The sequence below is a fragment of the Panthera pardus genome, unplaced genomic scaffold (assembly GCF_024362965.1).
Source record: "Panthera pardus isolate Hobbes unplaced genomic scaffold, ASM2436296v1 HiC_scaffold_27, whole genome shotgun sequence".
In the NCBI taxonomy this organism is placed as follows: domain Eukaryota; kingdom Metazoa; phylum Chordata; class Mammalia; order Carnivora; family Felidae; genus Panthera; species Panthera pardus.
In genome coordinates this window covers 108,848,941-108,875,170 of record NW_026526843.1, presented here as the reverse complement: position 1 = coordinate 108,875,170, position 26,230 = coordinate 108,848,941, and the positions used below count along the sequence as shown (strand labels likewise).

General features: G+C 35.5%; 1 protein-coding gene across 7 annotated transcripts in view; it reads right to left on the bottom strand.

The window, feature by feature from the left end:
* The window catches only part of RPS6KA3 (ribosomal protein S6 kinase A3), a 115,964-nt gene that overhangs the window by 32,420 nt on the left and 57,314 nt on the right, over nucleotides 1-26,230 (bottom strand). For all 7 annotated transcript variants that reach the window (XM_053891772.1, XM_019431625.2, XM_019431620.2 and 4 more), the window contains 8 exons: nucleotides 23,191-23,307; nucleotides 17,479-17,560; nucleotides 8,235-8,315; nucleotides 7,364-7,443; nucleotides 6,656-6,762; nucleotides 2,588-2,625; nucleotides 2,237-2,379; nucleotides 1,988-2,058 (listed from right to left, as the gene is read on the bottom strand). In XM_053891772.1, coding sequence (XP_053747747.1) covers nucleotides 1,988-2,058; nucleotides 2,237-2,379; nucleotides 2,588-2,625; nucleotides 6,656-6,762; nucleotides 7,364-7,443; nucleotides 8,235-8,315; nucleotides 17,479-17,560; nucleotides 23,191-23,307 — 719 coding nt within the window. The remainder of the gene's footprint in view (nucleotides 1-1,987; nucleotides 2,059-2,236; nucleotides 2,380-2,587; nucleotides 2,626-6,655; nucleotides 6,763-7,363; nucleotides 7,444-8,234; nucleotides 8,316-17,478; nucleotides 17,561-23,190; nucleotides 23,308-26,230) is intronic.

Below are 26,230 nucleotides of genomic sequence, written 5' to 3'. Positions count from 1 at the left end.
ATTTATTTAAAAAGGCTGTTCTTGGAGCACCTGGGTGGCTCAGTCAGTTAAGCATCTGACTTCAGCTCAGGTCATGATCTCACAGTTCATGAGTTTGAGCCCCACATTGGGCTCTGTGCTGACAGCTCAGAGCCTGAAGCCTGCTTTAGATTCTGTGTCTCCCTCTCTCTCTCTCTGCCACCCTCCCCCCACCCCCCACCACTCACACTCTGTCTCTCTCTCAAAAATAAATAAAAACATTAAAAAAAATAAAAAGGCTGTTCTTTTCCTATAATTTCCAATGGTCATAAATCGTGTCTATATATGTATAGGTCTGTCATCTGACTCTCATTTTATTGTGCAAGTCTATTTTTTATACTTCTTTCAGTGACATATTGTCCTAATTACATTTATAGTAAGATTGGATATGTGGTAAAGCAATTCTTCTTATCTTGATCTCTTTAGGAGTGTTTCAGCTTTTCTTGGTCCTTTGTATTATGTGTTATCATATTAGAATCAGTTTATCAAATTTCACACAAACTTCTTAAAATTTAAATTTGATTTGCACTGAGGCTATAGTTATGCTGTTCAATATGGTAGCCACTAGCAGCAACAAACAGCCACTTGAAATATGTCAGCCCAAATACCTAGATAAAGTCCAAACAGGACTTGAAATATGGTCAGCCCAAATTCTAAGTGTAAAATGCACACTGGAGAAAATAAAATGTACACTGAATTTCAAATAAGTATGAAAAAAATAATGTATTGCATTAATCATGTTTTTGTAGTTTTTTTGTTTATTTATTTTTGAGAGAGAGAGACAGGGTGAGCAGGGGAGGGGCAGAGAGAAAGGGAGACACAGAATCTGAAGCAGGTTCAAGGCTCTGAGCTGTCAGCATAGATCCCCACACAGGGCTCAAACCCACAAACCGTGGGATCATGACCTGAGCTGAATGCAGAAGCTCAACTGACTGAGTCACCCTGGTGCCCCCTATCATTTTTTTTTAATGTTAATTACATGTTGAAATGATAATATCTCGGACATATTGGTTAAATAAAATATATTACAATTAATTTTACCTTTTTTTTTTACTTTTTCAATGTTGCCACTAAAAAATTTACAATTATGTATGTAGCTCACATTACATTTCTATTGGATGATGCTGATCTATACAAACCCACATCTTTACAACACTAGGTCTGTCATAATGTGAATACAGTACAACTTTCCAAGTTATTTTGGTCTTTAAAATTTTCTTTAAAATACAATCTTCCAGTTTTCTGCATAGAGTTCTTGCATAACTTTTGCTAGATTTATCTAGGTATTTGAGATTTTTAAAATACCATTGTAAATACTATCTTTTTAAAAAAATTTATTTTCTGTTGCTAGTATACAGACTTGAAATAGATCTTATTTACTGACCTTTTATCCAACAACTTTGCTAAACTGTTATTAATTCCAAGAATGTATATGAAGATTTGGATTTTCTATGGACACAATCATGTTGCCTAAATAATGACAATTTTATCTCTTCTTTTTAAATCTTAAACCTTACTTCTTTTACTTGCCTTACTGTAGTTGCTAGTACCTCCAGGACAATGTGAATGGAAGTGGAATAATGGATGTCCTTGTCATATTCAAAATCTCAAAGGTAAAGCTTCCAATATTTTACCGTTAACATGAGGATTATATGAGTACTCGTTTGGAGGGTGTAACCCAGAGACCCGGGCCCCTGGAGTTTCTGCTTGGGGCAAGGATCTTGTCTCTGGCTATATTTGGTGGGGGGCATAAATAAAGGCCACAGGCTCCAAACATGTATGTGGCAAAAAAAATAAAAAGGTAAGTTGAGTACTCTAAATCTATGGGGCTTGTTCATATTTCAAACGTCGTATTGATGAATTTCTTAGGTATTTCTTATAGTATAGCCAACACTCTAAAATTTCATTTTTTAGTTTGAAGCATTTATTTTTAAATCTCACCAAAACATATCCACTAAGGAGTACTTACTTAAGAATCATAGTCATTGTTTCTTTTCGATCTTTTCCTTGGAAAGGTAGTGTACCAGTGAGCATTTCAAACTACAAAAAGGCAATATCATTAAAGGTATTAGTCAATAAGTATAAAATCTCAAGGCCAGAAAGTAAAAAAGCATCATCGTAATTACAACCAAATCTTGTAAAATTGCTATGTAATAAAACAAATGATTTATAGTTCTACTATATTTATTACTGACCTCAAAAACACCCCAAACCTTACCATTAACACACCAAAAGACCACCAGTCTGCACTCTGAGTATGACCTCGACGATTAACTACTTCTGGAGCCATATATTCCACAGTTCCACAAAAAGAGTATGCCTTCTTTTCATGGTCAATAGACTCTTTACTTAGGCCAAAATCTGCCAAAATAAATATTGAATTCATAAATATCCTACAATAACTTCCCCACTTAAAGTTTAAACTCTGAGTACCAATATTTACCTTAACTATTACAAAATTCTAATCCAACTTTTCAAACAACGTGCTACTCAATATTTGTACCATGATCTACTTAAAAGAAATTATATAAAGTAGAGGAGAATATTTTAATAAAATTAGGATTTTTACCTGTTAACTTGATGTGACCTTCTTCATCAAGAAGTATGCTGAAACAAAGTCAGAAAATCTTTTCAAACCACTAGATAGAGATTTATGGAAGCTAGAATGGAAAGTACTGTGTTAAGCACTAGATTACTATATTATTCTAAAATATTTAGACTGTGAATAAAGCAAAGATAAAAAAGGAGAAATAGTTTTTAGATGCACATATGTAACAAATCCCAAAGGCAAAGTCTTATATATGTGTATTAAGGATACTTAAAAACTATTAGAAAAAGAATCAAAACCTATATATATTCTTTCCAATTTCTAGTTGCTTTCCTTTTTTTTTTAATGTTTATTTTTGAGAGAGAGGGAGAGAGCGAGAGAGACTGAGTGCAAGCAGGGGAGGGGCAGAGAGAGAGGGAGACACAGAATCTGAAGCAGACTCCAGGCTCCGAGCTGTTACCACAGAGCCTGACATGGGGCTCGAACTCACGAACTGTGGGATCACAACCTGAGCAGAAGTTGGACACTTAACTGAGCCACCCAGGTGCCCCTCTAGTTGCTCTTTCTAATGCCATTCTTCAGAAGTAGCCTAATGCTTGCACAATAGACAGAAAATCCACATATTTGAGTCAACTGCATTAAAGGTGTAATTTTCTTGGTCATATTTTAGGCATCTGACTCAATCATTCTTTCCTAGCTTTTCCATCCAATCCTCTTCTTTTTTTTAAATTAAATTTTATTTTTTAAAGTTTATTTATTTTGAGAGAGAGAAAAAAAGTACGAGTAGGAGGAGGGTCAGAGAGAGAATCCTAAGAAAACTCTGCAGCACAGAGCCCAATGTGTAGCTTGAAACCACAAACCGTGATATCATGACTTGAGCTGAAGTCAGACACTTAACGACTGAGCCACCCAGGTGTCCCCATCCAATCCTCTTCTTAATACACCTTCCTTACACTCCTGGTTTTTCACTGACCTATCCCTTCACTGTATACAGTCTCCAGTGTTTTCTCTCTTTCTCAGTAAACTGTGAGCTCCTAGAGGGTTTTACCTTATTCATCTTGTAGCGCAGTGCCTGGTAGAGCAGAGACAAATAAGAAATGTATGTTGAATGCATGGGGCCAGTCTACAATGGGTCAATAAGGCATGCCGAATAGTTTGGGCTTCTTCTCAAGTGCACTAACATAAAAGGTTTATATGCGTGGAGGGTAAGGATAATCAGATCTTCATTTTTATAAAACAATTTGGAGGGGAAAATAAAGGGTATTTGGTGATCTCTTAGATATGGACCATGATAAAGGGCATATAGAGAAGACATTCAGGTTTCTGGCTTTAAAAGATACTTGAGTGGAGAGTAACATCATTAATTAAGGAGCTATAAGAAGGGGTAAGTACTAAGCTGTAAGCCAATAATTCTATTTCTGGATAGGTATTTTAGCATACTGACTTGAAAGGCCAAGTAATAAACTGTTTCACTTATATTCAAAGCTATTCCATAACATAGGCATTTCATTACTTTTAATTCTAACTAAAAATATGTGAAAGCCAAATTTTGCTGTAATATAATTTTACTGTGTCAAAAAACTACTAACCCTCCTATGTCATTAATTCAACTATGATTATAATAAACTTTACAACTGAGGATAATTCATTAGGGACATATTTTTCATGTCTCTTTCATAAGGGATTTAATATGAAAAAAATAAAAATCTTGATTATTCTTGATTACAAAGCAGACCAACCATTTAAAGAATATAAAGGGAATTATTAGGTATGGTGGAAACCATCCTTCCTTCTGTCCAATAAATACATAAAAGACAGTTGTAAAAACAAAACAAACTTCAAATCATTCTTAGTAATTTTGAGAAAAAAAGAAAACATGGCTAAAAGAACATTACTTATGCCTTCTATAGCAAATTCATTCTCTTAAGATAACCATGCCCACCCTTTATCTTTGAAAGAAAAATAAAGTTATATTACTTTTAATAGGGAAAGTTCCCTTTCAACTACTAATAATCATTTTTAGCCATATTTATTATAATAGAGTTTTGGTTTAAATAGAATCTGGAAAATCCTTTACAGTGCATAAAACAGTCTAAAAACTGAAATGTCTTCCAAGTTCTATATGATGGTATATATTTGGATTATTTAACAACTAAATGTTATTTCAATTAAAAGCGTCATCTAGACATCTATGTGAAAGATCTCACTTCTTACATACATTTGCTCTTATTCAACCCTTAAGAAGGGCTGATGTTCTATACATAATTTTATTACCAATGCTACTGCAATGGTCTACAGTAAATACATTCAATTAAAGGACATAAAACAAGGGGCACCTGGGTAGCTCAGTTAGTTAAGCATCTGACTTCAGGTCAAGTCATGATCTCACAGTTCGTGGGTTCAAGCCCGGTGTCAGGCTCTGTACTGATAGCTCAGAGCCTGGAGCCTGCTTCAAATTCTGTGTCTCCCTCTCTCTCTCTCTCTCTGCCCCTCCCCTGCTCTCACGCTGTCTCTGTCTCAAAAATAAGTAAAAAAATAAAAAATTAAAATTAAAATTAAAATTAAAAATTAAAAAAAATAAAAAAAGGATATAAAACACTAACACATATTTTTATTACAAATGTTTAATCATGTTTATAGTAATTTTTTTTCTTCTAAGGACTATATGCTTGAATATTTATTCTCACCAGAAATTATATTTTATGTAATGATAGTTAGAAATGGGTAAAATAATGTGAAAAGCTCAGTAATTATCTGGGGAGTAACAATGGAACCAATATGAAACTTATCCAAAACCAAAATATATGAAAAACAAAGATAAAATGTGAAAGTGTAACAGTTTCTAAATGATCATGTAATAGGATTCCAAAGGAGCATTTCCTCTGTTTCCTGTTGTAATATATAATTTAAACATTGTATGTAATGTTTTAATGTAAGTAGTATCTAAATTCTTGATAAAGATGATGGTTGTACAATTCTGAATATACTAAAAACCACTGAACCATACATTTTAAATGGATGTCTTGTAAGTGAATTAAATCTCCTAAAAAATAAAGACTCTTATTTATATATTTAAAAAGGAATAAAAACTTTTTTGCTCAAAGTAGTAGATAGTAAACACCAGCTAATTAAAACACAGAAGTGTGTGCAATTTAATATCAGCTTCTTGATAGCTGCTACTACAAAAACAATGGGAAATTTGCTCAACTCACACTTAAAATTTGAAATTATGTGGAAAAGGAATAAATGGTATTTGGAGGGAAGCATTAGCTCTATGCCATGCTTCATACCAAAAAATTTCCAGATGCAGTTAAAAGTAAAAAAAGAAACCATAAAATTAGAAGTATCAGATTATGGGATTGGAAAAAGCTTTATAAGAATAAAAGTCATGGAAGAGATCACAAAAGATTGATCTGAGGAAAAAAAATACTTGTGTAGGTAAAAATACAAAGTTAAAATTAAAAAACAAACTAGAAAAATCTATTTGCAATATATGTCAAATGGTTAAATTCTTAATTTGTAAAGCTCTCTTACAAATCAAAAGGAAAAAAAACAATACTCCAAAAGATAAATGAACAAAGGCCATGAACAGAATAGTCACACAAAAATACAAACTGCCAGGGACACCTGGGTGGTTTAGTCGGTTAAGCATCCGACTCTTGGTTTTGGCTCAGGTCATGATCTCACAGTTTGTGAGTTCTGGCCCCATGTTGGGCTCTGTGCTGACAGCATGGAGCCTGCTTGGGACTTCTCTCTCCCTCTCTCTCTGCCTCTACCTGGCTTGCTGTCTCTTGCTCTCTCTCAATAAACAAACAAACAAACATAAAAAAATACAAATTGCCAACAAACATATGAACATGGATTTCAACTTCATTAGAAATAAAAAATGCAAATGAAAGCAAGATAACAATAACAGAGATTATGACTGACAGATTTTTAAAAGTATGAGAATATATAGTGTTAGCAGAAATGTGAAGCACAGGCGTTCTAGCACAATTCTTGTGGTAGTTCTATGAAGTAATTTTATTTTTTATTCCCTCCTAAATAATCACATTACATTGTATTCGACTTAGTAGCATAATTCCTTACTTTTCTGGTTTTAAGTCTCTATAGATTATTCCCAGGCTATGTAGATGGTCTAAAGCAAGTGCAAGTTCGGCCAAGTAGAATTTGACATCTTCTTCTGTGAACATCACCTAAAATAAAATAATAATTTTTCTGTCTTTATTTTCTTTCTGTGTCTGTAGTTTTTATTTAAAATTCCATCCTAGAGTTCAAATATTCAAAAATTATAAATATGCTAGCCACATGTAGTTTTATCCACAATTTACTTATGAAAGTAATTTGCAAAAATTATTGAATCAGTTAACTAATCACTTTCTAAATGCTAAATGTGCACTGTGGGAGAAATAATTTTACATTTTGTTAAGTAACAACTATATTCAGATTGTGACACTACTGCCCCACCACAGTAACATCTTAGAAATGAAAAATGATCTTTAAAATGTATGCTGAATTTCCACTACTAATCATTTAAGGATATCTTGATATATTATTGCTTCTGAAAAACTATAACTGAAAGAAGCAGGACAAAAGACAAAGAATTTATTAATTTAAAGTCCTACTTTCAGAACAACTTCAAAAAGGAGGAAAAGAACTCTTTTTGGCTCTAATTCCTTAATATAAGAATCTTGTGCCACTAGAGAAAATACAATAAACACAATATTGAAATATAACAAAGCTTTAGTTAAAACAGGATGCATATAGATAGATTAAAAATAGAGATTAATTATATACCTCTTTGGATAAGCGTGTAAACAAATCTCCTCCCCTGAGAAAATCCAAAATAAGATACAACTTCCCTTCAGTTTGAAAAGCTGAATAAAGAAATGAAAATTTGTTTAATCTACCAGGTTTTTTTTTTGGCTTATATTAGGTCAACTCATTCACAAATGAATATCATTTTTAAGCAAATTAATGATTATATCACAGATCTAAAGAGATTTTTATTTAGAAGATAACCAATGATTTTCCTAGTTTCCATGCGGAAATGTTAAACGTAGTGTTTCTTATTATGGAACCACTAGAACATTTGTTACATTTTCTTCAGGCAATAGTCTCTCAGGAATATAATAGTTTTAAAACATGTGATTAATAAGAAAAATTCCCAACATGGTCACTTTACCATGAAACAACAACAAAAAAACATGTCACTTAAGTGCAGAAAAAATGTGGGTTGGTTAGCTTTAATCACACATAATAAGAATCATCACAACTTTACCCACTGAGAAAAAGCACATATACCTTTGGGGAAAAGAAAGGTGATAAAAGCTTCAGGATGTGACATTAGGGATTTTTTCTTCCTTTTAAGAGAAGTTGGGCTGGGCTAACACATATGGACTACAAAATGCTGATACACTGTTATTAATTATTATAATAAAAAACAATGATTATTACCTATTCCTATGGCTACCACTCAGAAACATAAGTATAAATGCAATAAAAGCTTCTAAAGTTTAAGAAGTAATGGCTTAATTTCCATGACTTTATTTATCTATTAAACACATATAAATCTACACAAGCAAATATATACATTAATACATCTGAATGCACTCAGGGAGTGAGGCATTAGGTGGAGGAATGAGGCTGCAGGTGGTTCACAACTTACCATAATGCAACTTGACAATAAAAGGATGATTAACTTCTACCAAGATATCACGCTCCATTTTTGTCCGAACACGGTCTCGAACTACAAAATATTGCACATATGGCTATACTACAATAGCTTTCAGAGACAATCCTTAAGACAAAATCTCTTTGGGGCCTATTTTAAGTAAAATTTTGCTAAAATGTGAATCTACATTTTTATATATGCCAATAAAGCTATTTATACATACAAATAAAACTATGACTCTTTAAGTTTTAAAATTAATATATTGTTTACTAAATTACACAACCAGAAGAAATTGTTTGTATTTAAAAATCTGTGCTTTAACTTAAAAAAAATACAGATAACAACATATCAGATGTTGAGTCAGACGTTGGCTTAAAGATCAAATTTACAAACATTTTAATCAAAGTTATGAAAATGGCCAAAAAGGATTAACTTTTGAAAAACAAGGCATCCCAATGAAATACTAAAACATACACACAAAAACAGAATAGGTTTCACTACCCCTACCAACCTTATCAACCAAATAAGCATTCATTAAGCATCTATAAAATGTGGCAGACATGGTGAAGGATGAATGAATATACCGAAAAAGGTCTATTTTTAGTTAAGGAAGAGAAGGAGAGGGAGAAGAAATAATGTAGTGCAGCTGAAAGGGCGAAGGCTTTCTGGAGTTACAAAAAATATCTCGATTTAGATCTGTGTAATACTGAGCAAGTTACCTACTTAAACTCTGAGTCTCAGTTATCTCTCATGGATAAAACAGGGATAACACCACTGTACCTTTGAAGGCTGTGTGACCATTTGAGATAAGGTTTGTACATCCCAGAGCCTGGTACATAGGAGATACTAAATTAAATGGTAGCTATCGCACCATGAATACGGTAAAGGGATAAAATGACTTATTACCGGGAATAAGGAGTACAGGAATTCAGAGAAGGGAGAGATGAGTTTTACTTGCATGGGAAAGCTAGAGGGAAGAGGTGGATTTAGGAACTTTTAGAGTGGAACGTAGACGGGTGGGAAGGATCAGGCCTAAAGAAGAAAAGTCCAGGTATGGAGTACCAGTGCAAGTGAGAACATGGAGGCATGCATGAAGAAAAGAAAGCAACCCAATCAGTATGGAAATTGGGGAGGTGAAATTGGGAAGACCCAGATTCTTGATAATTCGGAATGGCACGATAAATTTATGTTTGATCCTGTAGGCAAAGCTCTCTTTTACCAACCAAACATTTCCTGAGTAAATTTTGTGTGTCAGGCACTGGGAGATACAAATACAAATAAAATCATCTTCAAGAAGCTCATAATCTGGTGGGAATGACAGATGAGCAAAAAAAAAAAAAATTGAATACATTCTGGTAAGTATTCTGTGTTGGCAGCTCAAGGGATTTGAGAGGTGAAAATAATCATTCATTAAAATTTTAATTTTTTTCTGTTGCATAAGAAGGATAAATCATAAATAACTTTTATTTTTCAGGCCAGAATGACTGAATGGTTGTGTCAGATATTAAGCAGAAAGAATGGGAAAGAGAATCTTTTGTGGGGGGAAAGAAGGGACAGAAAGATGAGTTGACTTTTTTTTTTTTTCAATTTAAAGTGACTGCAGATATTTAAAACACAGAAATAAGACCTCTGGAAAAAATAAACAAAGAAGCTAACACAAAATCCTATGTTTCCCATTCTACCAGTTTTCCACTTCTAACTGGGAGATTTTGGTGCCAGTGACTGGAAATGGGCAAACCAAGTATAGAAACTAATTACTCTTGATACCTATAAAGCTTTGTCTTTTAAATGACTTGTCCAGCTGGTGTATCAAATTCAGTATCAATCTCTTATTTCATTATCCTGTCCTATCACAACAACTCTGGTGTCTTCTATTATTTATGTGAATGAGGTTCATCACCTAGGACTGCTAATAATTCTGCTCCAGTCTAGCCCACATCTGTGTTTTTTCTACTGCTACCCATATGATCTTGGATTCAGTTCCTACTACCTTAAAAGGTAGATTCCAAATTCCTACCTCTTTCAATAATTATACAAACATTACAAATCTTATCATTTAAAACTCACCTCTCTGTTCAGTAAGCAGCAAAAACATCCACCAACATACTTACTGTATATCTCTCTTCTATTATTCTACCACAATGAAAAGAACAATCATTTGGGAGTCAAGAGCTACAGTTTTTAGTGGCTCTGCTAACAAGTAACTGAATTACCTTAGTCAAATCCTTACACTGCTTGGGGACTTCCTGCTTCCTTCTCTATAAAATGAGAGGCTAGAGGGACCCCTGAGTGGCTCAGTTGGGTAAGCATCCAACTCTTGGTTTCGGCTCAGGTCATGATCTCACAGTTCATGAGTTTGAGCCCTGTGTTGGGGTCTGCACTGTCAGTGTGGAGCCTGCTTGGGACTCTCTCTCTCCCCCTCTCTCTCTGCTCCTCCTCTGTTCTCTCTTTCTCTCAAAATAAATAAACTTAAAAAAAAATAAAATAAAATGAAATGCTAGAACAAGATGATTTTCAATTATGATTATCTTGTGAGGTGGTTTCCTTACATGTAACACTGATGAGACCTTGTTTAGTTGAAAATGAGCAGTGAGATACTGTCACTAAAGGATTCCTTCATTTTGTCTGAGGTAGGACTGTTTAATAATTCTAATCTGGTTTCTTTTACTTATGTAAAGACCTATTGACAAATATAAATCGTCCTACAATCAGGAGTTCTGAGGAGGATATACTGCTTTAGAAGAAGGCATGTTTTATATTGGTAAACTCTAAACCCTGAAATAGAATTTGTTAATAATGACTCATGCCGGCAAAGCAACTACATTCCTCTGAAATAATTTTTCTCATATAGTAGTTATTAGGTTTTAAATCCTCCTTGACTTGAACATGAGAGTGAACAAGAAGAAATGGTGTTTATGTTTCCAGGATTATATATTAAGAAACTGTTTAAGCAATGGTTTACAAAACTTTTAGGCCCACAGACTACTGTATTAGGACAGAAGTCCCCACAAACTCAACCTCACACTACTGACTTCTATTTGACTCCACTTATTGAATTAATAGGAACTCTGAAATGGAAACAAAGAGACTTCTGCTTAAATATAGATGTTTTACTTTCTACTTTCTTACAAACCCCCAGTGAAATTACATTAATGGAACAATTATGCATAAACTCGTAAGGACAAAGAACAGGAGAGGAAGCAAGAGCAGAAGATGACTAAGTGGTAACTTATACAGTAGATAAGAGAAAGCTAAAAGCTAAGACTAAGGGAATGAAGCCAAGGAGAAATAAGCAAATTCTTGCCAAAGAACCCTTTCCAATTGGTTATTTGGTACTTCACTCTTAAATGAGAAAAAGTTAGCAAAGGACCCATAGGCATTTGAGGAAAGGCTCTAAAGATGAAAAACAGCTCTCAAAATAAATAGAAAGAAAAAGGAATATGGTGAAACAGAGACAATGTAAAGAACACAAGAAAACTTAAAAATCACCCTTGTCATTTATATCCACCAAGAGAGCAAAAACCATATGGCACCCATGAAAAAGAAGCTTTAAAAGGGAAAGGGGGAAAGGAACCATTATCTTCAATAAACTACAAAGAAAAAAAGTGTAGAAGAACTCACAGATTAAAAGACTTAAAAGAGATTATCGACCAACTACAAAATACAGATTTTATATAGATCCCGATTCAAATATACTGCAAAAAGAAAATGAATCATAACAATAGGCATAATTGGAAATGTGAATACTGACTGGATATCTGTATATTAGTTTTTTAGGTATAATGTTAGAGTTGTATCATTTCTTTTAAGAGTTTTTATCTTTTAGAGATACATACTAAAATATTTATGGAAAAAATTGTACAATGTCTGGGATGTGCTCCAAAGTATCAAAAGAGGGGGAAGGGGAAGAACACAGATGCAAAAAAAAAAAAAAAAAAAAAAATTGACCGTGAACTGGGAAATGCTGAAGCAGCAAGGAGGGTATATGGGTGTTCTCTATATTCTTTGGTTTCTTTCTTCTTTTAAATTTTTTTAATGTTTATTTATTTTTGAGAGAGAGAGAGAGAGAGAGAGAGTGTGAGAGAGACAGAAAGAGAGAGAGAATGAGTGGGAGAAAGGCAGAGAGAAGGGGAGAGAGGATCTGAAGCAGGCTGTGTGCTGACAGACCAACACGGGGCTCGAACTCACGAACTGTGAGATCATGACCTGAGTTGAACTCGGATGCTTAACCAACGGAGCCACCCAAGGTGCCCAATTCTTTAGTTTCTTTCTCTAAATGTTTGACACTTTCTTTCTTTTAAAAAAATTTTTTAATGTTTATTTATTTTTGAGAGAGAGAGACAGAGACAGCGAGCGAGTGGGGGAGGAGCAGAGAGAGAGGGAGACACAGAATCTGAAGCAGGCTCCAGGCTCTGAGCTGTAAGCACAGAGGCCGACCTGGGGCTTGAAATCACAAACCGTGAGATCATGACCTGAGCCAAAGTCAGATGCTTAACCGACTGAGCCACCCAGGCGCCCTGACACTTTCTGTAAGAAAAAGTTTTAAAAAATGGAATAGAGAACAAGGAAAATCTAGGAAATTAAAAACGGTGGTAGAGGGGCACTTGGGTTGCTCGGTTGGTTAAGCATCCAACTCTTTATTTCAGCTCAGGCCATGATCTCATGGTTCGTGGAATCGAGCCCCACATCAGGCTCTGCACTGACAGTGTGTAGCCTGCTTGGAATTCTCTCTCTCCCTCTCCCCCATTCCCTCTTTCTCTCAAACAAACAAACAAACAAAAATGATGGTAGAAACAAAAAGGTCAATAGAAAGGTTGAAAGACAGTTGATAATATTTCCTAGGATATAGGGGGAAAAGGACAAAACTGGAAAACAGGAGGGAAAAACAAAATTAAGAAATGATCCAGGAGGTCCAACATATTCAAAGAGAAGCTGTTACAAAATAGGGAAGTAATGACAAAACACTCTGCCAAAACTGAAGAAATGAGTTTCTAGAATGGAAGAGGCCACCCCATACCTGGTATGATGAATTTTAAAAGTCCACACTAAAGAAATACCACTGTACAAGTTCCAGAACACCAGGGATAAAGTATAGAGTGATTCTAAAGACTTCCAAAGAGGAAAAGCTGCTTACGCACAAAGGACTGAAGTCAGAATTGCAATAAACTTCATAACTGCAACACAGGAAACTGGAAGACAATGGAAACAATGCCTTCAAATATCGGAGGGAAAATTATTTCTCACCTAGAATTTTACACTCAGCCAAATTATAAATTAAGCGAGGGGCAGAATAAAGACATTTTAAGACATTCAAGGTCACAGAAAAATTAGAATCCATTCACCCTTTCTGAGGTAGCTACTAGAAGATATGTTGCACCCAGACTGGAAAGTAAACTGAGAAAAAGGTAGAAACAGAATTTAGAAAATGAGATCTAATACAGCAAAGATGTGAAGGAAAAGTGACTCCACTATACTATTTGGCTCTGAGGAACAGTATGTACGTACGTATGTACGTACGTATGTATGTATGTATATATTTATGTAAATTTAGTTGTTTATTTTTGGGGGGGGGGCGGAGGGACAGAAAGAGAGGGAGAGAGAAGCTCCCAAGCAGGCTCCCCGCAGTCAATGCAAAGCCTGACGTGATGTTCAAACTCCCATGAGATCAAGACCAAAGCAGAAACCAAGAGTCATACACTTAATTGACTGAACCATGCAGGTACTCCAAGAAGTTTTTATAAACCTGCAATAATGAAAACATTACTGGGAAGACATGAAATGGGGAATTGTGTGTGGGTGATAGTATGAGAGAACTAAATCCTAATCTTCCATGTTACGAAGTCAATAAATTATAATATCACCAAATGAAAACAAAGAATTGCAATAAAGAATACTGAATGTGGAGGTAAATGGCAGAAGCAGCAGTTGAGTATAGACGAAAGTCACTGTCTCTGAGGGTCAACAACTGGATGGGAGGGGTTGGTAAAGCTCTGCTATTTTATAAGATTCTATATATAAATTACTTTGATAAAAATAAAAATTGAGTTTAAGAATACATTAAAAATTATCTGACAGTTTACAATTCCAATATTTTCAGATATTTTCACTTTTCTATGGTTTCTTCTATAGCTCATATCCGTATAATTTTACATACTTGTGGTAGCCAAATTTGTTACAATTGTTTACTTTCATATTTTCGTTAAGTTCATTTTGGGGATTATATTTGAAATATTTCCTTTAAGTAATATTCTATTAAATTATATGCTATATTAAAATATTCCTCCATTTTTCAATGTTCGTGTGATTTCTAAATTATCAACATTATAAATTAATGTTGCTGTGAGAACTGTCAAGTACATGAATTCTTTCTTTGAGATTATTTCCTGAGGTTAATTTAGCAGCAATAATGGCTCTTTGTATTTACTGCAAAACCACTTTCCAATTTATGTTGCCATCATATAAAATAACTCATTAAAAAAATTTTTTTTAACATTTATTCATTTTTGAGAGACAGAGAGAAACACAGGGTGAATGGGAGAGGGGCAGAGAGAGAGGAAGACACAGAATCCGAAGCAGGCTCCAGGCTCTGAGCTGTCAGCACTGAGACCGACTGGGGAGCCCAAACCTACGCACCGTGAGATCATGACCTGAACCGAAGTGAGACACTTAACCGACTGAGCCACCCAGGGAACCCAATATCCAATTTTTTACATGTATTTCTTTATTAGCAAAATGAACATTTTTCCAAAGATTATTTTATCCCCCTGCATAAAACTTATCCTGAAATCCTTTAGGTAGAGGTTGTAATGTTACCTTTTAGGAACTCCTATTAATTGTTACTTTTACATTTATTAGTTGGAATTCTACTATAAGGAAGAGCCTTCCCTTTCTCCATATTACTTAATATATGGATCAATTCATGGATTTTATACTATCACTATCATGAATTGTTGCAATGTTCAAATTGTCCTAGATTTGGCTGTAGGGGTCCTTTACTGATTCTTTATATTATTATTTTGTAATATTTGAAGTGAATAATTTCATGATTTCCTATTTATACTACTTTTCATTTTATGAAAAACTAAAATTTTTGAGGTGTCAATTTATTTGAGATTTGTAATTTGCTCAATATCTCTTCACAAGTTTCTTAGATGTGTTAATTTGTACAATCCACTTAGACTGTTCAGTTAGATTGTTATATTTTTTATGGCATAGAGTTTAAGAGAAGACTAATTTTTTTCCAGGTTGCTCAGGAATATTTCGAACAAAACTTATGAAATCATTATTTCTCAATGTTCTGTATACCTGGTTTGTCATACAGCACAGCAAGTATTCAATATTTTTATAAATACATTAAAATTTAATATGTAATACTTTTTTTCATTCCAATTCACATTCAATCAGTGTTTACTGAGGGCATAAAATATGCCACTTTCCTTTTTTTATTTTTTATTTTTTTTCCCTTTTTTAAAATATGTAATACCTTTGTGATGTTTTATTCTGATTTGTATGCCTATATTATTCCCCCCAATAACATAGTGAATTATTACTGTTTTAAATAAGCTTTAAACCTGAGAGAGCTTATTCCTTTCCCATTCTTCTTTTTTCAAATATTTTTTGAGGTGTATGCTTTGTTTCAAATGAAATTAAAACAAATTTTTTTTAATGTTTATTTACTTTTGAGATAGAGAGAGACAAAGCATGGACGGGGGAGGGTCAGAGAGAGAGGGAGACACAGAATCCGAAGCAGGCTCCAGGCTCTGAGCTGTCAGCACAGCTCGACGCGGGGCTCGAACCCACGGACCGTGAGATCATGACCGTGATATCATGAGCCAAAGTCAGACGCTTAACTGACTGAGCCACCCAGGCGCCCCTCAAATGAAATTTTAAATATTTAAAAGAAAATTCAATTGGAATCTTGAGGATATAGAGCTAATTGGATGGATGGCTAGATGAATACTGGGATTCTTAACAACAGTTGGCCTTCTGTAAAAGGAATTGGGCATTTATTTTCCTTCCTGATATCTTTTAGATTTTTCAGTTTCATAGTTTATGTATGTTATGCACTACACAGATCCTGTTAAACATTTGAAACCTACTTTTGTTGTTTTTGTGAATGAACTCTCTTATGTAAGTTCCACCTATGGAGTTTTTTAAAAATTAATTTTGAGAAAGGGGGGGAATGAATGAGTGGGAAAGGGGCAGAGAGAGAATCCCACGCTGACAGCGTGGAGCCCAACACAGGGCTTGATCTCACAAACTGTGAGATCATGACCTCAGTTGAAATCAAGAGCTGGACACTTAACCAACTGAGCCACCCAGGCGCCCCTCCACCTATGCAGTTTTATAACATGGAATTCCTAAGCATAAAGTTATAGAAGTACTGATATAAAGGAGGGCACTGAGGATAAAATTTAATTTCCTGGTCCTAGCAAGAATCAATTATGTAGTGTTCCAGGAGTAGAGACTGGATAGGAAAGAAAATACATTCAGGAAGGGAGCAAGAGAAAGGAACCAAAGGATGTTTATAGAAAAATGTGGAATTTCTTAGAATAATGATATCCAGAGTGGGTGACTAGCTTGGAAGAATAACATCAGAAATAATAAATGATCATCACAGATATTCCTTTCAGAATATTCTAAAATCTTTAAAATTACATGTAAATTGAAGAAGAAAAAAATGATGTTGGGAATCAATACAAAAACAACTAGAGGTTATGTGGTAAAATAACCAATACTGCTACATAAAAGGAAGATGTAAATATTTTAAAAACTATGTATAATTTCCTCTAAATGACTATTTACCTGTAACAGTCAAATCCTACATTAGATTGTTCAAAATCTGAGGCTTAGTATAAAAATTTACTTGGAGACCAAGATGATAAAGTCCTTAAAATAAACAGTATTTTGCATCCAGTAAATCAGTACGTTTTCAAAACATTAAAATGACATTAATTTGAAGATGAATCAAACCCAGTTTGAATCTTCTCAACTTCTACTTGCATAAGCCCAAGACGAATTTACGATACTTCTTTTATAATATGGCAACTCCCATTCTCACTAGCCATATGATTCCTAGCCCAGTAGAAAAAATTCACTAAAAGAAAGTCTAAATTTAAAGACAGTAATAGGAACAGATTCAGAATGTAAGTAACTGGCCTAGGAGTCACTGGAGATCTACTGAGACCTTTCAGTCTGTTTACACTACACAAACGTTATAAATAGTCGCAGCACTTACCTTTCAAGGTGGCCTTCTTCAATACTTTCATGGCATAAAGCTGTCTAGCATCAGAGCCTGAGATTTTTTTGACTAAGAAAACCTGTATTTAAATGAGAGAAAGAAAGTTTGACAAAGTATCACAAACGACACCACTGTTAAAAATGAGACCCTTTCTATAATACAGTTTATTATTAGAAAGATTCTAATACACTGTAGAGGCCAATTTCCCTTATGTATCAATTATAAGTACAATGAGTTGTAACAGCTGGCTATAACTTGAGGTGTCAACGTAAGTGAACACAGTGTTTTCTTTCTTTTTGTTGTTTGCCAATTCTCGAAAAGCATGTCACATATAAGACACAAATAAAAATTTTTAAGCTATGTCATAATCAGATAAAAGTCTAACTTGTTTAAAGTATAACACAGGTGGTCATTGCTCTGCTTTTAACAAAACAAAAATTCTTCTGATTCCATAAAAATTGTCACACAGGAGTTCCCCTTGACCACAATTTTCTGTTGATACAATTATTCATTGATGATTGGTCTTTGTATGAAAACTACACATAAATTTCTCATTGCTGGGCAGAACAACTTAAAACAGTTACACTGAAGAAGGTTATTCACAAATATTTTTTTAAATTTTGATTATTTATCTTTATTTATTTTTGAGAGAGAGAGAGACAGAGTGTGAGCAGGGGAGGAGCAGAGAGAGAGAGGGAGACACAGAATCTGAAGAGGCTCCAGGCTCTGAGCTGTCAGCACAGAGCCTGATGCCGTGCTCGAACTCATGAAATGTGAGATCATGACCTGAGCCAAAGTCGGCGCTTAACCGACTGAGCCACCCATGCACCCCGTTGACTGTTATTTATTTAATATTCTAGTTTTAAATTCTTTTTTAAAAATAAAATTTATTGTCAAACTGGCTTACATACAACACCCAGTGCTCATCCTAACAAGTGCCCTCCTCAATGCTTATCACCCATTTTCCCTCTTCCCACCCCACCGTCCACCCTCAGTTTGTTCTCTATATTTGTTTCTTGTATTCACAAATATTTAATGTGACTTAAGCCAGAACCCCACCTTTCAAAAATCAAATTATCACATATATCTAAATATGCAAAACACAGTTCCTAGGTATGTTACTGAGCTTCTTGACTTTCCAAATATTTTTAGCTCCTTTCAAAATACAGTGTGAAATTTATGCAAAATGAATAAAGTCTGCTGTAAATAATTCATGGTCGTGCTATATAACATGGCTAATACAAGACTATCTATAAATCTCTTCTATTCATTTTGATCATTAGGCTTGTGATCTTTTTTTGAAAAGTTTTTATTTAAATTCCATTTAAATAAAATGGGCACCTGGGTGGCTCAGTCACTTGAGTGCCTGACACTGGCTCATGTCATGATTTCATGGTTCGTGGGTTCAAGCCCCATGTCAGGCTTTGAGCTGTTAGTGCAGAGCCTGGTTCAGATTCTCTGTCTCCCTCTCTCTCTGCCTCTCCCCCAGTCACGAGCTCTCTCTCTCTCAAAAAAATTAAATAAACATTAAAAAATTCCAGTTAGTTAACATACAGGGTAATAATAATTTCAGGTGTACCACATAGTGATTGATGATCTTTTTCATGAAATCTTTACACATACTTGCTAAATGGACCTGAATTTCAACTCTTTTTTCTACCTGTTCTTTCCTAGCAGTGTTATTGAGCTGCCACAGATGGGAAAAGAAGCAATTATATTCAACAATTAACTTTAAGGTCAGCTCTCAATTATATGCACTAGCATGCCAGGTTATTAGCGCAAAATTAAAAAAAAATACTACATTCAACTGATTCTAGGGCAAGGCAGAGTTCCTCACTTTGAGAAATTGTGCTAAAGGTGATTGGCAATGACCTCAAGCCTAGTAAAGAGCACTACAACTTGCACAGAAACCCTGATGCATTGGAGGTTCCTCTCCCCAAACCAAACCCCCCATCCTATCCCCCTCTGTGATGCTCCACTCTTTAGCTCCTTGTAGCCAGTTAGCACGGAGCCAAACTAGGGAGAAAAAAAGCATTCTTAATCAGGTTCCTAAGATGGAATGACATTCAAATGCTAAAGGTAAGCAAAGATTAGTATTTTTGAACAGAAATAAATTTTAATTAGGTGGAGATAATTAGGATTTTTCTAATATTTATTCTTAAGATTCCCTAACTAAGCTTCTTTGTGCCATTGTACAAGAAAAATTCTCCCTGTGGATTGCAAACTTTCTTCACCCTTCTTTGAAAGTACTTTACCACATCGGCTGCTTGGGTGGCTCAGTTGGATAGGCATCCAACTTCAGCTCAGGTCATGAGCTCATGGTTCATGAGTTTAAGAACCACATCACGTTCTCTGCTGTCAGAGCAGAGCCCACTTCAGATTATCTATGTCCCTCTCTCTCTGCCTCTCCCCTACGCTCTCTTTCTCTCAAAAATAAAATCATTTAAAAAAAAAGATTACCTTAATACTTTCAGCACATGTCAGTTTGCAAAGGACCTTCACAAGCATTTGTAATACATCATCATGATAATTTTGGGAGGCAGGAGGACTGAGCAACGCCTATTTATAACTGTCCAAGCTAGGGCTTAGCGAGGTTAAATAATTTGACTAGTGTCACAGTGGATGTATTGGAACGAGAACCAGTGGGTGTATTGGAACGAGAACCAGGCCAGCCACCCAGTTCTGTGCTCCTGCTTAGGGCACTATTAATGTTCCCTCTGGCAGGTTACCAGTCAATGTAGCAGAAGCAGCAGCGGTCCCAGATGCCATCGGATCTTCCCCCACCAGAGCATTTGTGACCTTTCGAACTCCCCCATGAAGCTATTCTAAGCTCTGACAGGTCATTCCTGTTTCCTTGGCTTACGCTGACTTTTTTGGATGAGTAAGAAAGGAGACGCTGTATTTTTAATGTTTGCTATTTATAGTAAGGTATTTAAATTACTTTTAAAGAAATAAAGGGAGATGCATGCTAACTTCTGGCAACTTAAATACTCTATTCCTTGAAAATCTAATATAGTATAGAAAGGAACCCATCTATTTGGGCTTATCTGTAATGCATTGCAGGATAATACAACTCCACAGCAGATATTATGTGCGTGGCCTTGTATCATTTAATTCTCACGACTAACCTATGAGGTCAGGACTATTATTTACTCATTGCTTCTTTCCAGAATTATATGATAGGTACTGTGTTGCCAGCTCAATGCTGAGACATGTTACAAAACATGTCCCCTGCACTCATGGAATGAATATATAAGAGACAGCCAATAAACAACTACACAAATGAAAAGCTGCAATTGTGGTGAGTGCTGTGAAGATGAGGTATAAAATGTTCTGACAGGGTAAAATAGAGGAATATGACCTAGTCAGAATGGCAGAGAAGACCTCTTTGAGATCATAAGCATGAGAGGAGTTAACAAGATGAGGAGGGGGTGGGAGTGGAGCGGAGTGTTGCATGCAGAGGGAAGTGCATGTGCAAAGGCTTTCTAGTGGGATGGAGCCTGGTGCATAAGGACTGAAAAAGGTGGACAGTGTGGCCAGAACACAGGTAGTGAAAAATACATAAAGTGATGCTGCTGAGGTAGCTAGGCGCCACAAAAAGGGCCTCTTCAGATTTCTTAAGAATATGTCTTTATCCTAAAGACAAAGGGAGGCTACTAAAGTATAAGATTAGCTCTTGTTGGCTGTTATGTAAATAGTGGCTTGAGAAAAGAATAAATTTGGGAAGCCCCAGTTAGGAGCCTCCTTCAATAGGCCAGGGAGAAATGGTGGTTCCATAGACTTGAGGAGTGGCAGTGGAGAAGAACAGGACAGACAAGATTTGAGAAATCATTACTAAATGAATAGGACTTACTGACAGATTAGATTGGTGGGGGGGGGGGGGTGGCAAGAGGAAAGGGTAGGCAGTAGAAGGATATGTCAAAAATGACTCCCTAGTTTTTGGCTTAACTGGATACCATTCATAGCTACAGAGAAAAATGAAACAGGGCAGGTTTGGGGGGGCAGGGGAAAAATCATGAGTTTTGTCTTAGACATGTTGAGTTTAAACTGCCTTGGAGACACGTTAAAAGAAAAAAATATGCAGCTGTCCAGAGTTCAGAGCTTAGAGGCATGATCTAGATTGGAGATAGAAATCTGTTAAGACAGCTGTATATGGGTTATAATTAAGATAGTGGGTATAGAGAAAATAATTAGTAGGGAGTGTAGAGTGAGGAGAAGGAAGCTAGAATGGAACCTTGAGGAATTTCAATACTTAATGACTGACTGGGAGGAAAATGAGGCTCGAAGAGGTTAAATAACTTGCTCAAGAACATGAAGCAAGTTGAGCAGAAGGAAAAAAAATCAGATCCAAGTCTGACTGACCTATAGGGCCCAAACTTGCAACCATTACGTTATGCTGCCTACTTAACCTATATGTGAATTAAAAGCATCACTTTGGGGGGGGGTTGAAAGAGGTTAAAAGCTGTAGTAAATTACCTATATTAACCAAGAATTGCTAAAGAGTCCCTCTAAAATACACAAGGAAGCTCAAGTATTGTTTTGAAGTTTGCAAAGCACATTATCTTCAAATGTCTCCTCACAGGGAGGTGGTAAGGAAGCACTGCAATGTGCAAGTTGAATGCAATCTCAGAATTTTCCTATCATTGAGAAACGGATTAGCAGAAAAATGAAGATATTGCATTTTGCGGAACAATTTTAGTTGGTGGGTTTGGGAAACATTTTTTGATAGTAAAGACAAACCTGGACATCACTGAATACAATGCAACCTTTGTATTCATTTTAAATTTATTTTATTTTTGTATTTAAAATTTTAAAAAAATATTTATTTATTTTTGAGAGAGAGAGAGAGAGAGAGAGAGCGCGAGCACATGCAGTAGGCTCAAACTCAAGAACCGTGAGATCATGATCTGAGCCCAAGTCAGCGGCTTAACTGACTGAGCCACCCAGGTGCCCCAATATTCCTTTTAAAGACAAGATGTAAGTCCCCAAAATTTCATGACTCATATTGGCAATCCACACCCTAATTCCTTAGAAGTATTCATCTACTTTCTACTGGTATTAGGGATAGTCTGGAGGGAAAACTGAGACATATTGTGATAATGTATCTGCAAGAGCACCTTCCAATTCTACATGAGGACTCAAAAAGAGTATCATAAAGTGTACAAAGGGAATATTTTTTGATTTTTAATCATTTGCAAAGTGCAATTAAGAGAGGTCACATGTTCTTTTTAAAAAAATTTTTTTATGTTTATTTACATTTGAGAGAGAGAGAGAGAGAGAGAGAGAGAAAGAGATAGTGCACGAGAAGGGGAGGGGCACAAAGAGAGGAGACACAATCTGAAGCAGGCTCCAGGCTCTGAGCTGTGAGCACAGATGTGGGGCTCCAACTCATGAGCCATGAGATCATGATCTGAACCAAAGTCAGCTGCCCAATCAACTGAGCCACCCAGGCGCCCCTTAGAGAGGTCACATGTTCTTGAAGATAAAATGAATATGAAGTGAATACTGCCAATTTACAAACATTTCCAGTGTACTTTTCAATGACTTTATTCACTTTCCAACACTTACTGATAGTGAGAAATGTAAGAACACAGAAACACTGCTTGTAGGGAGATCAGTATTTCATAAAATAGTTCCATTCCCCATCTGTACGAAATACACATGAATTCCCCCAAAAAAACTTTTTAAAAACACACACTCATGACTTACCTTTCCAAATGATCCCTGCCCCAATACTTTTAAAAGTTCAAATTGGGAAGGATCTGCCTTTTCATGTCCTTCCTTTACATGATGTGTGATTGCAATTTCTTTGATACTGCCTTCTTCCTGTTGATGCAAATATAAAGAAAGAAAAGAGAGTCAGAGATACTTTCTCCGGCTAAAAGTTAAGAAATATAAATTTAACATATCATATTAGAAATCCTCAAATTATTATTTTTTTAAGGAAGCTTTATGCCCAACATGGAGCTTGAACTCATGACCCTGAGATCAAGAATCACATGCTCTACCCACAACATACTTTCAACTTAAATGTAAGAATAATAGCAGCCCACTACATAAACCAATTTAACTTCTACTTGACATTAGCACTGAGTATTTCCAACTCTTCATTCTTCCTACTGGAGATAATTAGAACTAATAGTTTCATGGGGTGAGTGCAGAGGGTGTAAAGAAGTCTGGAAACAGATTGGAGTAATCTGCTGTGCTTTGACATGTGCTTGTATTTGGTAGAACCAATGTTACACACACACACACACACACACACACACACACACACACACACACACACTTTATGGGAGATGAGTTGAAAAATATTCCAAGGCAAACATAGAGATTTCTACCCTCAGCAGGGCCATTTGAATCAGTATGCTGAAGTTTATTCTGTTGGAAATATGTTAAGATACTTTCTGTTTCTAGGACTACTTGAGATCTGACAGTGGAGAAAGGAATAGCTCTAAAACACAAAACCCAAAAAGATTTACCATTTGGACAGAGGATTAGACACAGGAAAAAAAAAAAGTACTATTTAGCATAATGAACAGTGGAAGGTCTTGGGGTTAAGAAGATTTTTAATTTTTTTTAATGTTTATTTATTTTTGAGAGAGACAGACACAGAATGCAAGTGGGTTAGGGGCAGAGAGAGAGGGAGACACAGAATCTGAAGCGGGCTCCAGGCTCTGAGCTGTCAGCACAGAGCCCGACACGGGGCCCGAACTCACGAGCTGTGAGATCATGACCTGAGCCGAAGAAGTCGGATGCTCAACCGAGCCATCCAGGCGCCCCTGGGTTAAGAAGATTTTTAAAGACAGTGGATGCTTCAGTGTATCTGAGCGAAAGTATCAGAAAGGAGAGAAAGGTTGAAAATACATCCAAGTATACACAGAATTTTAGTTACTTATTCACTCCGGGATTAGCAGATTAAGTATACCTTATTTAATCAAGACATGTACTATATGTTACAGCCAAAAACTACAATAAAACAAAACTCAGACTGTCAAAGACTCTTTTTACTTCTTTTTTTGGGCCTATGATGTTATTTTTCTGATTGCCTAAGTATTATTAGTAGAATCTAAATGTGCTGTACACAAATAATTCATTATTTTTATTATTCTTGTTTCATATAAATGTTTGAACTCAACACTGAGACAGAATGTTGGCTATATATGGAATTCAAAGATTTCTGAAAAAGAATATTAGGTATCCTAATGTGGCAGGTTTTGAAAATGAATAGTAAAAGGAAGAAAAGCTCCTATAACAGGTCAAAAAATATATCCAGGCCCAGCATTTTAGTCTGTAAGACACAAGTTTGTAGGCTGTGCTACAGTGAGGCAGCTTAATCATGCTGGACTCTCTCAGAACTTTGGCAACAATAAAACAATCTCCTAATATGGTTTAGTCCTTTATTTTGTAATTTCACATGCACTACCCCCTTTACTTCTCACAAACATCTTGTGCAGTAGGTATTAGGGTAGGATCAAGCATTACCTGACTCTGAGACTCTGCCCCATTCCTGGGCACCCCTTCTCTGCAAATGACACCGGTGTACAAGGGCTCAAGAACGATAGCTATTTGTAGCTATATTAGCAAAGGCAGGAAGCAAATTACTAAATTCTTTTAAGAAAACTTTCAAAGAACAGTGCATTCGTGGAATTAAGTAAGATTTAGATTAAAATCCAGCAAATATTTATTAAGCACTTACCATGTACCAACTCTGGGTTAGGTACTTTTTCACATTTTTATCTTATACTTAGGCTTCATGACAAATCTCTAACTACATATCAATGTTAGAGTTGATAATAACAGGGTGGAGTATACCCCAGAACAAGCAAAAACATCTCAGAATTCTCTACAGACTCCCCCATTCCCCACTAGAAATTTGACAGACCTTTTAAAGGTCAAATGGTTTGAATATAGTCTGAAGTTTAAAGAGATTAAGTAAAAATCATAAGCCAGTAACTGGTAGACTTATGGCTCAATTCCAGGTTCTGACTTCTAGTGACTTCTAAAACAAGGTTTTTAGCATTATTCCACACTGAGAATGTCATAGGCTTCTGGTGGTTCCCCATCCAAGATCAATGGCAGGAACATACAGACTTATTCCCTTGATCTTTGTAACTGGTCTGTATCTCTTGGGTCAGTTAGCTAAAGTGATTAGAGAAATGTCTCAGAACCTTTGGTAGCATATCCTTACCAGCAAAAAATAAATTTTTTAAATTAAATTAGCATATACCCAATATTTGTACACTTATTGGCTTATAAATTATATATACTTTTGTATTGCTAAATTATATACCTTATGCATGGAATGAAACTATAAACAAGTTCTCCTTTTCTGTAACTCAAAGTGCTGTCACATCACATTTTAAAGACTAGTGGATTACAGACTTAAGAGGCCAAGTTCATGGGTTGGATTCCAGCAATGTGCCAGTTAGCCTCCTATGGAAAAAATCATCTGTTCAAGAGCCCAATGGGAATCTAACAGCCATTTATGCCCTTAAATCACGAGGCTGTGAAGAACTATACTCTACAAGATTCTATATGTCTTACCAGTTTTCTTTCTTGGGTAAGTGGGATTTAATTTTAGGCTGCAATATTGTTTCATCTTTTATTTCATAACAAATACTATAGTTGTGTGTCACAATGATGCAACACAGGGAAGGCATCACTTAGTTAAAATGTTTTGCATTTTGTAGCAGGCATATAGAATCAAGCCTTACTTTCATAGTGAGAGCTACAATCAGGTCATGGA